General features: G+C 42.4%; 1 protein-coding gene across 1 annotated transcript in view; it reads left to right on the top strand.

Moving 5' to 3' along the window:
* Positions 1-3872: 3872 nt before the first annotated feature.
* The window catches only part of LOC109037554 (maltase A3), a 29978-nt gene continuing 20493 nt past the window's right edge, over positions 3873-13357 (top strand). Inside the window, exons 1-3 of the mRNA XM_019052287.2 lie at positions 3873-4248; positions 7325-7680; positions 9172-9533. Coding sequence (XP_018907832.2) covers positions 3907-4248; positions 7325-7680; positions 9172-9533 — 1060 coding nt within the window. The 5' untranslated portion in view covers positions 3873-3906. The remainder of the gene's footprint in view (positions 4249-7324; positions 7681-9171; positions 9534-13357) is intronic.

The following is a 13357-nucleotide window of genomic DNA, read 5'->3' as shown; positions in this document are numbered from 1 at the left end:
ATTTGAACCCTGTAAAATGTTTTAGTCGGCGTGAAGTTACCACTTGGCAAACAGTGGTTGACGGTAATAGTCAATTATCGTACGGTAATGCGCCTTCAATTACATTGGATACTGTGCAATACTTTCGTGGTAGAATAGTTGCATTGGCGCCTACAAACCTAACAGGGATACTTCACTCATTGCGCAATGCATGCAGTATCCCTGTTAGGTTTGTAGGCGCCAATGCAACTATTCCACCACGAAAGTATTGCACGGTATCAAATGTAATTGAAGGCGCACTAACGTATGAAACTTGACTGTTACCGTCATGGTATCAGGGGGTATATTTTTTAACGAAGAACTTGAATCTCAACTCAATTTTTTAAAATTCAAAAATCCAAAATGGCAGAAATTGCCAAAAATGTTATCTTGAGACTTTCGAAATCTAAGACGGCTGACTGCCTGACCCAATTGAATGCTCTTTGTCACATATTTGGACGTATTTATTTAGTATTTATGAGTATTTTAAAATAAATCAGAGACAGGTGGGGAATAAGGAGTCTGCTCGTTAGTTAAGGGCCATAAGAATGAATTCCAGTGACGTCAGCGGTGATGACTCAGATGTGCAATGACGAGGAGATCGGTGCTGGTGCACTTTAGCTCATGAACCTTGTCCAAGACGCTCTCGTGACAAGCCCACAGCAAATCCCAAATTGTTATTTTTTAAGAGGAATCACGTCGCGCCTACTTTTAAATTTTTTCTCAAGTAGTTTTCTAGAGCACATCCCATCTTTCCCACAAGTCTCAAGTTTATTTATTTTTTTTTTTTTGGCTCCTTAGGGGCCAGGGGGGCGGCCCCCGGCTGTGGCTCCTTAGGGGCAAGGTGGGCGGCACCCGGCTTTGGCTCCTTAGAGAATGAATTGATCAAATGGACGTATATTTGTTATAAAAAAAAAACAACGTCGCAGCGTGTCAAAATTATCAGAAGGGGAGCATTGGGAGCATCTAAGCTACTAATTTCAAACTCTGATTATAATTTAGGCATCTGCAACGTTAATTTATCGAGAGGGAAAAATCATCGAAAACAGTCAAAAATTCGCTATTTTCATGCGTGAAATTTTCGCGTCGGGTCAAAAGCATGGAGGGGGTCCAAAACTTCACTAGGGTGTAGTTTATGAACTAATTTTGCCCTCTGTTTAATTTGCAGATCACTCCGACTTTATTTTTTGGGGAGCGAAAAATTACTGAAAAACAGTAAAAATTCGCTATTTTTGCTTGGATAAATGGCAACTGCGCGTCGGGTTAATTTTGTCAGATTGACCCCAAATTTCATTTTCCGAGTTTTTGAACATGCTGTAACCGATTTAGGGGGATACGGCTATAAATTTCCGAAATTCATTTTTTGTTGGCCACCCTACTGACCATACCCAAATCGAAAATTCCTAGACGGCAGAGATTTTCGAAACGTAAACTCCTGGACGAATGACATAATTTCCAATAAACCCCTAGACGGTCGTCGAGCCGTGTTGCCAATTATTGGTGATAATCACAAGATTATCATCATTTCGTGACGAGCTTTTTCCGAAGTTGGTAAGTTTCATTCACACATTTAGACTACCATACCTACCTGATTCTGAAATTGAAGAGACGTTCGTTGAAGATGTTATGGGAGACGTATCAGACATTAATGATACTAAAGTGATGGATATTTGGACTACTTGCTGGAAAAGTAAATCGACCCAAACTCCCGTTATCTTCCCTCAATTTGGGCAAGCAACTGCCTTTTGGAGGATAAGTACACCACCAACGCATGTGAATCATTCCACTGCCGGTATAATAGCTTGTTCAAACGTCACCATCCCAACCGCTACAAAAGCATGGAAGTTTTAAAAGAATTTCAAACTGACACTTATATCAAAATATGCAGTGCGCAAACAGGCGTCGTCAAGGCGAGGAAAAAACCTATCGTCAAGAAATATGCGTATATTTTACTTTTATCGCGGTTTTTTTTTCAAAACTAAATCCATTATTGACGGGCAGTTTTTTAATTAGTGGACAATCGGTGAACAGAGCAAAGGGAGAAAGAAGTTCTTAGATCTTACTTTTTCGATGCAAAGTAGGATTTGAGAACTTCCTGTCAACCTATGCCCAGTACTCATCAAATGCTCTCCGTGTAGGTAACCGGAGATCAATCACAGTCCGGCAACCCTGTGCCCGCCTATCTCGAATGTATGTAAAAATTTACGCAGGTGAGTCTTAGATTATCTTCCCTCGTCTAGTAATTTGTTTTCGAATATTCACCGGTCTAGGAATTTTTACGGTCAGTCTAGGAGTTTACTGGTCCCCCATTTTCACCACATGGGCGTAATTAAATGAAAGGAGCTATATCCATTCCGACATGATCCCTTAGATCCATAAGAGGGTGGTTTCACGATAACTGGAATGGTTTGTAGCCGTAAGAGACAACACATTTTTCGGTCATATTTTTAGTAGAAATGATAATCACTCGGATTTTTCCGCATTAATCTTCAAAGGGTTACGTATTATAACGCTTTCTAATGAGTTACTGCTCTACTTCTCAATTAATATTATGTAAATGGGCCTGTTGCAAACTTTTGCTAGAGCAAAACTAAGAGTTGTTTCATATAGATAATGCCTCAAAAATCACGATGAGCGCATCGGCAAACTCTGAAATGCACTCATAACTTCACAATCTGCGTAAGAAATTTGCGGTTTTTTGAGCTTCCCGCTTCAAAAACGATACTACGGCACAGGTGAACATTTTGTAAGAGGAGTCGTTCCATCGTCGGCAATAACCATCATAGCCGACGCCAATCCGCCAAAACACGTTTGATGGGACGAGATAACACCTGAACTGGATTAGACCAGATAACAATCGGTGTGTTAACGTTCATATTTTCCACGCCCGAATTGATTGACCTTGAACTCTCTTTGAATTACGCGCGGAACTGCGTACAAGCGTCGGCCATGATGAATATCGCCGACGATGGAGCGACTCTTCTAACAAAATGTTCACCTATGCCGTAGTATCGTTTTTGAAGCGGGAAGCTTAAAAAAACGCAAATTTCTTACGCAGATTGTGAAGTTATGAGTGCATTTCAGACTTTGCCGATGCGCTCATCGTGATTTTTGAGGCATTATCTACAAGAAACAACTCTTATTTTTGCTCTAGCAAGTTGCACAGGCCATCGAGATGCGCTGTTTGTTACGCGGTAAAAAGCCAGCGTAACAGACAGCACATTTTCGGTCATTTATATATTAAAATTGAAGAGTAGAGCGATAAATCTTTGAAAAGCGTTATAACACGTAACCCTGTGTAGATGAATGCGGAAAAATTCGATTGATTATCATTACTACTAAAAATATGATCGAAAAATGTGTTGTCTGTTACGGCGACAAAACTATTTCAGTTATCGTGAAACCATCCTCTAGGAGAATGCCTTAAAAAAACGAATACGGCCCTAAATGCATACATTAAAAAAAGAATCACGGACAGTAGGTCTACGAAAAATGTCTACATTTTTTGGTCTACAGTCAAAATGTCTACAATTAAGAAGGCTACTTTCAGAATGCCTAAGAAAGTAAATGTCTACATATAATGCGTCTATCAAAGAAAAATGAATAGTCGATGATTCTCCTCCATCGATACCTAAAGAAGTAACTGATGTGAGTTCACTCTATCTATATTCCATTCAGAAGTGAACTCTCTGAGTATGGACTTTTTTTTAGAAGACATTATTATTTGTAGACATTTTCGTAGTGGATTTTTTAGTTCTAGATATTGTAAATGTGGACTTTCTGCTCGTGGACATTTTTTCTGTAGACCCTCTGTCTGCATACCTAAGAAAACGCGTTAAAAAATAAACAAATGTGTGGAACGGTTGAATTCTAGAGAGCAGATAGGGGATGGAGGGAGCGACGTTGAGGCGCTCGCTACTGGTTATGCTGGAACTGGTGGTGGCGGCGTCGGCGCTGGACTGGTGGCAAACGGGCGTCATCTACCAGATCTACCCGCGCTCCTTCAAGGACTCGGACGGCGACGGCGTGGGCGACCTGAACGGCATCACCCAGGAGGTGGACTACGTGGCCGGCCTCGGGGTCGGCGCCGTCTGGCTCTCGCCCATCTTCCAATCCCCGATGGCCGACTTCGGCTACGACGTCTCCGACTACAGGGCCATCGACCCGCTCTTCGGCACCATGGATGATTTTTTGGACCTCTTGACCGCCTTCCATGAGCGCGGCATCAAGGTGAGCTCACGCGGTACTGTCCAGCGGGGCGATTATTGAAACTGATGGACAAAGCTATAGACAAAGAAGAGATAGGGAGTATGGAGCGATCTTATTGGTTGACATGATCGGTTCTTATAGACTAAGGAAGAAAATGATGGACTAACTGTCGGGTCTTTAGTGCGTTGCCGTTAGTTAGTCCATTACCTACCTCCTATGTCCATTGCCACCACCTGCTTCCACCAATAGGACCCCTCCAAATCCCTTTTGTCGTCTTTGTCTATAGCTGTGTCTATCAGTTTCAATAATCGGCCCGCAGAGGCTCACAGGCACGTAGCCAGAGGGGGGGGGGGACTTGGGGGGCTCAAGCCCCCTCCCGAAGCAAACAAAGGAGGGAAAACATGAAGAAAAGGGGAGACAGAAAATACAAAAAGGCGAGAAAAAAGGAAGTTTGAACTTTCGAAATGCGTCGAAATATATTTAAAATTTCGAAAATTATCTAGATATGTTGGACGCAACAGTTTTAAGGTATCGTAGGCTGAAAGTATTAAAATACACGTAATTTTTCAGCAGAAATTGATGGAAAATTTGCGTCACGGAAGCCTCAGAATGCGTCCAAAATAGAATTAAAATTGCAAAAATTTGCCGGGGGAGGCCCTGAACCCCCCCCTCTGAACTGGAGTTATCAACCCTGAACCCCTTAGCCGGGGAGGGGGAAGGAGAACCCTGCTCACCCGACCAAGCCCCCCTCGAAACAGAATCAGGCTCAACAGAAAGATTGTGTTCAGTCAGGAGAGGAATCTGTTGCGCTGGTCACAGAATCGTATTTCGATGCTAGATTCTTGTAGATCAGCTAAAAATAATAAGCTCTGTCCGAACAGCAACCCTCTACGCTGAATATTGACCGAGATTTTCCGCTTTGAAAAGTTCGGTTTATGACGTCATGACACTGAAAAAAATAGTTCTGTTCATAGGGCTCCTGCGCACTTTCTTTGTCACAGCCACAGCAGCCTGGTTGTTGAAATTTATGTCGGCACGACGAGAACCGAAAATCGATATATCACACGGCGCAGATAGGGTAGCCTACGGCTACCCTGTAACCTTTTAGCTAACCTACAAAAATCAAGCATCGAAACACGATTCCGTGACTGTCGCAACTGACCCATTCGTCGCTCTTCTGTAGTAAGAGCGTATGTCCATTTTCACAAGGAGACGCGAAAAGCATGCAGTTGGGTATGAACAACATAGATAGCGTGGAAATAATCATAACGGCGGGAAAATTCTAAAAGCGCAAGCTCCAGGCCCCAGCAGCGCAAATGAAGATTTGCGCTTTTGAGAAGGTAAAAGGAAAGAGTTGTAAGCGCGAATAGAATGGCTCTCCTTGAAACTGAAGAAAAGTAGTCCAGAAAAACTTTTTTTATATTACGGGTCTGGTCGCAATGTAACACTATTTTTCAATTATGTTATGTTAAAAAGTCCCTATTCAGAAGACGAAAGAGCACAGAAGATTGGTCAATATGTTCGTGAGGGTTGTTTGAGAGCGCAAATACCGCAATGATGGAAAACTTGAGAAGGAGCAATTAATTATTTGATTTTTGTCAACGATTTACCTTGGATTTTATCCGAGGAACTTTTGGCTGGCTTCCTATGAATACTACGTCGTAGGCTCGTTTTTTATGAACTCAATCTATTCTGAGGATTTCTAAGCTGATTGTAGGTTGATGTATGTATACTTTTGATTGAACTTTTTTCACTCTTCCAAGGAAAAACAACCAGGGGAAGGAGAGAATTAAAACATGGGTAAACAAGGCTAAAAGTTTAAAAACACTAAGAGGCAGAGCGTTTCTAGCTGTTACCAGCTCATTTTCAGCTGCAAAAAACACAAAAATCTAATAATAAATCGAGGAGCAACCTTTTTTTTTTATTATTTATTTTTTTTATATTTGATTTTTGTGTTTTTTTACAGCTGAAAATGAGCTGGTAACAGCTAGAAACGCCCTGCCTCTTAGTGTTTTTAAACTTTTAGCCTTGTTTACCCATGTTTTAATTCTCTCCTTCCCCTGGTAAAAATTGGCAGTAGAATCTGTGTTCCAAAATACCATAGACCTACGGCCGGCTGTAAGATTTCCAATAGCTTCTTTAGCCGGCTACACAATTTCTTATAGCCTTTTATAGCCGATGGCGACTAAGCAACTCACAGGCAGGCGATAAAGTGTATGCTAAACGTCATTAATTACGGATGCTAGGACTTAGTGATTTTTTGGACCACTGCTTTCTTTTTGGGCCGTAGTATCTTGATTTATTTTGCGAGGAAAGCTCCGTACTTTTGATGGATGCCTGCCATTCCTAATATATTAGAGCGCCTTCAGTTTCGTAAGATACTGTGCAATACCTCTGGTGTGAAATAGTTGCTTCAAGCGCCGTGGCACGCTACGGTGCGGCAGGCGGGCAGCCAGCGCGAAACGCGCATTGGCGCCTACAAACCTAACAGGGATACTTCACGCGTTGCGCAATGCGTGAAGTATCCCTGTTAGGTTTGTAGGCGCCTGTGCGCCGCCGCCGCTCCGCTTTGTGTTCAGGCTCTAATATTTAATCTCGCGGAGTCAGCGTTATTCAACTCATGATTTTGGAATGTTTGCACATCCTGTATGGATTATTCTCATTTTAATTGATGAAAAAAAGTAAGTAGTAAAGGAAAATCTAATGTACGTTTTGTAAATATTAAGGTGATTCCGTACAAACTTAAAGATTTACAAAGCACAAGAATTTCTACACAATTTCTTATAGCCTTTTATAGCCGATGGCGAAAAAGCAACAGCCAGGCGATAAAGTGTAAAGCCCGGCGATAGGAACTATAGCCCGGCTGTATAATTTTTTATCGCTCCGTATAGCCCGGCCATATGATTTTCTCCGCATTCTACAGCCAGCTATATGATTTTCTGTAGCCTTCTTTAGCCGGCTATAAGAATTCCTATGGTATTTTGAAACGCAGCTCTTATCGCCAATTTTTACCAGGGTCTTTATTCGTAAATTCGGGCTATGTTTTTGTGATTTATCGTTACGCGCACAAGTAAATCCGTTGATTGATGCCTTGCAGGTGCTGTTGGACCTGGTGCCGAACCACACCTCGGACGAGCACGAGTGGTTCGGGAAGTCGGCGGAGGGCGAGGAGCCGTTCACGGACTACTACGTGTGGGCGGAGGCCAAGTGGGACCAGAACGGGACCCGGCTCCCGCCGTGCAACTGGCTCTCGGCTTTCGGCGGCTCCGCCTGGACCTGGAACGAGAGGCGGCAGAAGTACTACCTCCACCAGTACCACAGGAAGCAGCCCGACCTCAACTACCGCAACCCCCTCGTCCTTCAGGAGCTCAACGACGTCATTCGCTTCTGGCTTAACCTCGGCGTCGACGGATTCCGCGTTGACACCGTCGCCACCCTCCTCGAGGACGATAGGTACCTATAATATCCACACTGCTGTGCTAAGGAAGAACTCCGTATCAGCCTTCAGACGTTGCCAAGTTTCCTCTGATAAAAACCGACTTTACTGGGAAAATTGCGAGTATTTTCCCCCAAAAATTTCAGACAATTCTGCACGAAATTTAAGCTAAAACATCTGAAAATTTCAAGGAATAATATGCATTAATGTTGTCAAACATACGTGTTTTATCGCGGGAAATTTGGCAACTCTCGAATGTTCATACGGCGTTCTTCCTTAGCACGGCAGCATAGCTCAGCGTCTTCCTCGGACAATACTCGGGAAAGCGCTCCAAAACGGTTGAATCCTGGCAACAGTCGTACATACTCCAACGTGGCCGCAATCAGTCGGAGACAGCCTAAAATGACCGAAATTGGTCGTTAATGGCAGAGAAAGTAGGAAAACAGCCAAATTTTGCTCCTGAATGACGTCATTAGTGGTTCTACACGGCGACAAAAACCCACTACTGGCCTCCTGGCGGCAGGTAGAAGCTTTTACTTACGGGGACTCTACACTTCCTCATGGACGATTGAAAGGGAGCAAGATTCATTTTACCTACTCGATGAATGAAGAGCTTCGAGTGACGTAATGAGCCAAACACGTTTTCCAAACTTCGGTTTGTTTGCGAAATGAAATTCTCAACACGTTGTTGACCATCCACTTAGTAGGTAAGTCAACAGTTGAATGTTGGAGTCCCGAAATAAAAGCTTTCACCATTGTCAAGATACCAATGGAGGGTCTCTTGTCTCTGCTTCTACAATAACGTCATAAGTCCGAAACATCCCAAAATGGCCGCATACAGTCATAAATGGCCGGAAATAACCCGGAACAACCCGAAAACAATCAGAAATAGCCAAATGAGTCAAATGGAATCCGAATGCAACAGGTAGTTGCCGTACTCAGGGAGGGGGTGAAGGGGAAAAGGAGTAAAAGTAAAGAGTGAATAATCTATAGCGAAGGTATGAGAAAACTTGGAGCTGACCAACAAATCCCTCCAAAATACTGGTTCGCCTTAGATTTTTGGACAAAACGCATCCACAAGGCCTGGAAGAACATTTTAACCGCTTATTTCCCGAGATCTTTCTTGGAAAACCTGAGTCAAAACTGAAAGTAACCGGATGCCGAGAACTATACCGTCCGTTCGGCCAATCCAATGTAATAACTCCTTGGATAACTACTATCAGCTTTGTTTTAGGCCTTATAAAGTAGATATTTTGGAAAATTACAATTATTGAAATGTGCCTCTGACCGTAATAGAACCGTTATCTCCCAAAAAGAAAAAAGTAAACCAGTATATAATGCAACATTTGGTCAATTTCTTGAGGTTGTGCGTGTCCGTGCATATGATTTGCTGTTTCTTCATTAAAGTTCGGAGGAAAAGTAGACCTCAGCTAGGGATTTTCGGCAGCTTTCTCGAGAAATTTGATTCCGAATCTAGACCAATTAATTGATGAGAATTCTCATGGCAGATTTCTGGACGAGCCACGTTCCTTCTGGGAGGGCGTTCCGGCGGACGATTACCAATACTTAAATCACATCTACACGACGGACCAACCCGGTTCGTATGACGTCATCTACGAGTTCAGAGGCGTATTGGATCTGTACCGAGAGCTGTCGAACTACAGTAAATTCATGACTGTGGAAGCATATACGTCGTTGGAGAATACCATGCGTTGGTACGGCAACGAGACCATACGGGGAGCGCACTTTCCGTTCAACTTCATCATCCTGGAGGAGATCAACCAGGGCTCCAACGCCAGTGATTGGTCGCAGGCCATCCAGGATTGGTACAAGGCCATGCCCGACGGATGCTGGGCCAACTGGGTCATCGGTAAGAAAAGCAAATCGATGGTGAAACTGCCAGCACGCACCGAAAAAAAAATATCGGTGTATTTACTAAGAAAAGGGTAAAATTACCGAGAATTCAGGGTTCTATTTGATCCCAGTTTTTTCTTGGTAAAATTACCATTTATGGAATTGGTAATTTTACCGAGAAATCTCGGTAAAATCATTGAACTTTCTCGGTAATTTTACTGGACCTTGGTAAAAACGCCAATATTTTTTATCGACCGTGGTAGAATTACCGAAATAAAATGGCAAAGTTACCGGGAATTGATTACCAATAAAAGTGGTATTCTTACCTGGAAAAAACAGTAAAAATACCGGTTTTTAGCTAAGCTTACCAGTCTGTCTTGGTAAAATTACCAATAATTGGTAAAAAAAGTGAGATGGTAAAGGTACCAACGGACCTTGGTAAAAATTCCGAGAATTTTTTTTCAGTGCGTATCTCGTTTACGGTAACGTAACTTTATCGGGAGAGTATGGACAACTCGATCTATGCAGCTCTTAGGGCCCGAAGGGGCGACAACGTGAAAAACGAAACTCACTGGAAAAGTGCCGCTGCCAACCTATGCATTTGAAAGATTAATCGACAGGGCCGACAGCACATTGTAAGCAAGCGTTTTTAAGGATTAAGACTTTGAAACTAAGAAAATGTATGCGAAATCAAAATTTTATACGCTCTCTTATAATTTTTGATCAGTGTACCTACTCTCAGAGTTTGAATAAGTGCTCCTGGTTAACTCGAATTCGTAGGTTGGCTGCCTGTTTGGGCCCTAAGAGCTACATGACCTGATCAAACCTAACCTCCAAATTTTCGAGTTGTCCCTACTCTCCCTATTATAAGGTGCTCTAGCTTGCGGCGTTTCATGTCTCCATCCACCATTTTATTTTTTTGAAGGAGAGCAAATCAATATCATTTCTGAATTTTCGCCGAGTTTTTCGCACAGAGAGGAAAAAATACGGAATAAGTTTTCAAGAATTGACGTTGAGTGGTTTTCCATGTATAGAATTAAATGCGACAGGAAGTCTATAATGTCGCAAACCGAGATAAGTGGTCAGGTAGTTTCACCGTCGAAATGTGACGGTTTTATTAATTTGTTTCTCTCTTTTATCTTTTTTAGCTGTAAAGAATTTCGATTAAAGGGCCCGCTTAAATGCGACGTCAAGTTCCGGGAGAGGGGGGAGGGCAAAGGTGAATGGCGAAGAAGAGGGGAGGGTAAATCCCGTAGGGATAAAGGGATATTGGGAAGGAGAACAATTTACTTGAAATGTATATTCATTTTAATAAGGTGCACCAGAGATGATGAAGTCTCCAGTGTCTATGTATCAAAGTTGCCGAGAGCCTGCTTAATTTGAAAATTTACGTGGACAAAAAGGGAGGAGAAATTTCTTCATTTCCTGTTTATTTAATCAGTTAAAACTACTTCTCTCGAAAAAAATTGCAACTTTTGAATCATAGCCATAATTTTTTTCTTCCATATAGTTAATACGCTTAATTTTCAATGACGGTTACATTTTGTGTTATTCAGGCCATTCTGTTTGCTTAATATTTGTCAGGGTTCTTCCTTTTGTCTCTGAAAGGGTAGAATGTGGCTCAACCTGACGTCATTTTCAGGAGGGAGAGATGTAACGGTGCTCTGACAGTTACCTCACAAGGGAGGGGGCCAAACACCTGAAAAAGTATCGGAGGTCATAATTTGTGTGTAATAAGATATCATAAGTTACTCGATATAAAGATTCCGCTGTCTTTCTTGCCAAAATTTGAAAATGATTCTTATCATTTTTCTTTTTAAACGGAAAAAAACAAGAAGACACATCCAACATGAATATGTTGGAAAAGCGTGCCGAGCAACTGAAGTGTTGGAGAATGTCTTCGCCAATAGTACCTGTTGGTACTTTTTGCTAATTTTAGGAGAACATATCAATCCGCGAACGTTGAATGTAAATTAACTTTATTTAAAAAAGAAAATAACAGCATTAACTTGAGTGTAAATGTGGCTGATTGACATCTGAAGGAAGATTTTTCCTGTATTTTTGTCGAACATATTAACTCACGAGAGAATGTTCCTACATTTTTTATTACAATTATTCTTTTGAAGATCGATCTAAAACATTCAACACGTCCAAGGCTGGATTAAGGGGGTGGCCACATGGGCCGCGGCCCATTGCGGCAAAAGGGGGCGGCAAATTTTGCATTTTTTAAAAAGTAGGTATAAAAAAAATCGGATTCAGAAAAAAAAAATTACAAACGAGAAAAGCGTCTTTCGGTGACACAAGCCTTTAATTAGTCGAGTTAAGAGACAAACCAAACACGCAATTTGTCATGGAGCGGTGCGGCGCAGAGAGCAATGATGATGGGGACTTGAGATGAAAAGGAGAAACCCTCAGCGCGGCGCACGGTGAATCGAATCAATGAGAGAGGTTGACCAAAATTTGGAAACTTTAAACGCTTATAACTCCGTTCATACAAGAATCTGATGTTCTACGAGTGGTTCCGTTGGTTTTCTCGTGAATTTTTCTTCCAGTATCACCCCTTGAACTTTAAAATGTGACAAATAAACATCCACATTTGTAGTTTTTGTCAAAAATATCATGTCCGACCTCTTTAATTGACTCAATCCACTATGCGGCGGTCGGCATGTAACACGTATTAGCACCTACAAGACTGTATGAATACTTCACGCATTGCGTCAAACGCAGTGCGTTCAGCGGCGATCGGCGTGAAACGCACGGCGCCTACAAGACTGCATGAATACTTCACGCATTGCGCCAAACACGGGGTCAGCGCGGCGCGGCGCGGCGGCGGAAGTTCAAATTATTAAACCACATTCATGTTTGTTCTCGCATAATTTTTACATTCATTTCTTACAAATTGAAGGCCTTGTTCACGCAGAGATAGGTTTACGGAACTTAACTTTCGCGCAAAGTTCCGTGAACTTTTGCTAGTAGTGCTGACAGGGCTTTCGCGAAAAATGTGCCCAACACGAGTAAGCGCGTCTTATGCACCCCTCCCTCCCCATTCGGCGCGTTCACTTGATGGTTTTTATTGATGTTTCAAAACGAATGAGAAGGGGGCGGCAAAATACAGGCGGCCCATGGGCGGCAAGTAGGTAAATCCGGCCCTGAACACATCACTATAAAACAACAAACCTTGACGGGTCTCGATCCTCTGACGTCACAGATTTAATATACCGCCTATGATCGAGCGGAAGTTTCGACCACCGAGCCATCACAAGGTTCTGAATTGTGCGGAGAAATAAAAGTATTAGAGACTCGTTGATTCGGTTTTTTGGTGACTGACGACCATCAGGGCTTGACAGAATAACGGTTCAAACACGAAAAAACGGATTCGACGGAAAAGTAATTTTGACCGCCCATTGAATCGCATTGGTTTGTCGGTGTTCTGTACTATGGTACATCCGAGTGATTTCAAAAAGCGAGCCCTACTGGCACGGTTAAGGAGATTCGTTAGACGCTATATTTTTGTTTCAGAACGACTTGCATCGACATGTTCGCATCGATTAGTTCCACTTTTTCCGGCAAGCGTCATTTTTCTCATATTTTGAGAGCGCAATTCCGTTCTCAGGAGACTGAAGAATTCACTTAGGTACCAATTTTGACGAATACTGGCGTAGTTTTTTAGAGGAAAAATATCGCATTCGATTGCAGTTTCGATATCAGTATCGAAGGCGATATATTTCCTCTAGAAAACCCACGCCTTTATTACGTTGAATTTGTGTTGAGTGGATTCTTCAGTCTCCTGACAACAGGATTGCGATCTCAAACTTTGAGAAAAATGACGAGTAGCTGAAT

Source organism: Bemisia tabaci, chromosome 4, assembly GCF_918797505.1.
Source record: "Bemisia tabaci chromosome 4, PGI_BMITA_v3".
In the NCBI taxonomy this organism is placed as follows: Eukaryota; Metazoa; Arthropoda; class Insecta; order Hemiptera; family Aleyrodidae; genus Bemisia; species Bemisia tabaci.
The sequence above is the reverse complement of the archived record's forward strand: the minus strand, read 5'-3'. Positions and strand labels throughout refer to the sequence as shown.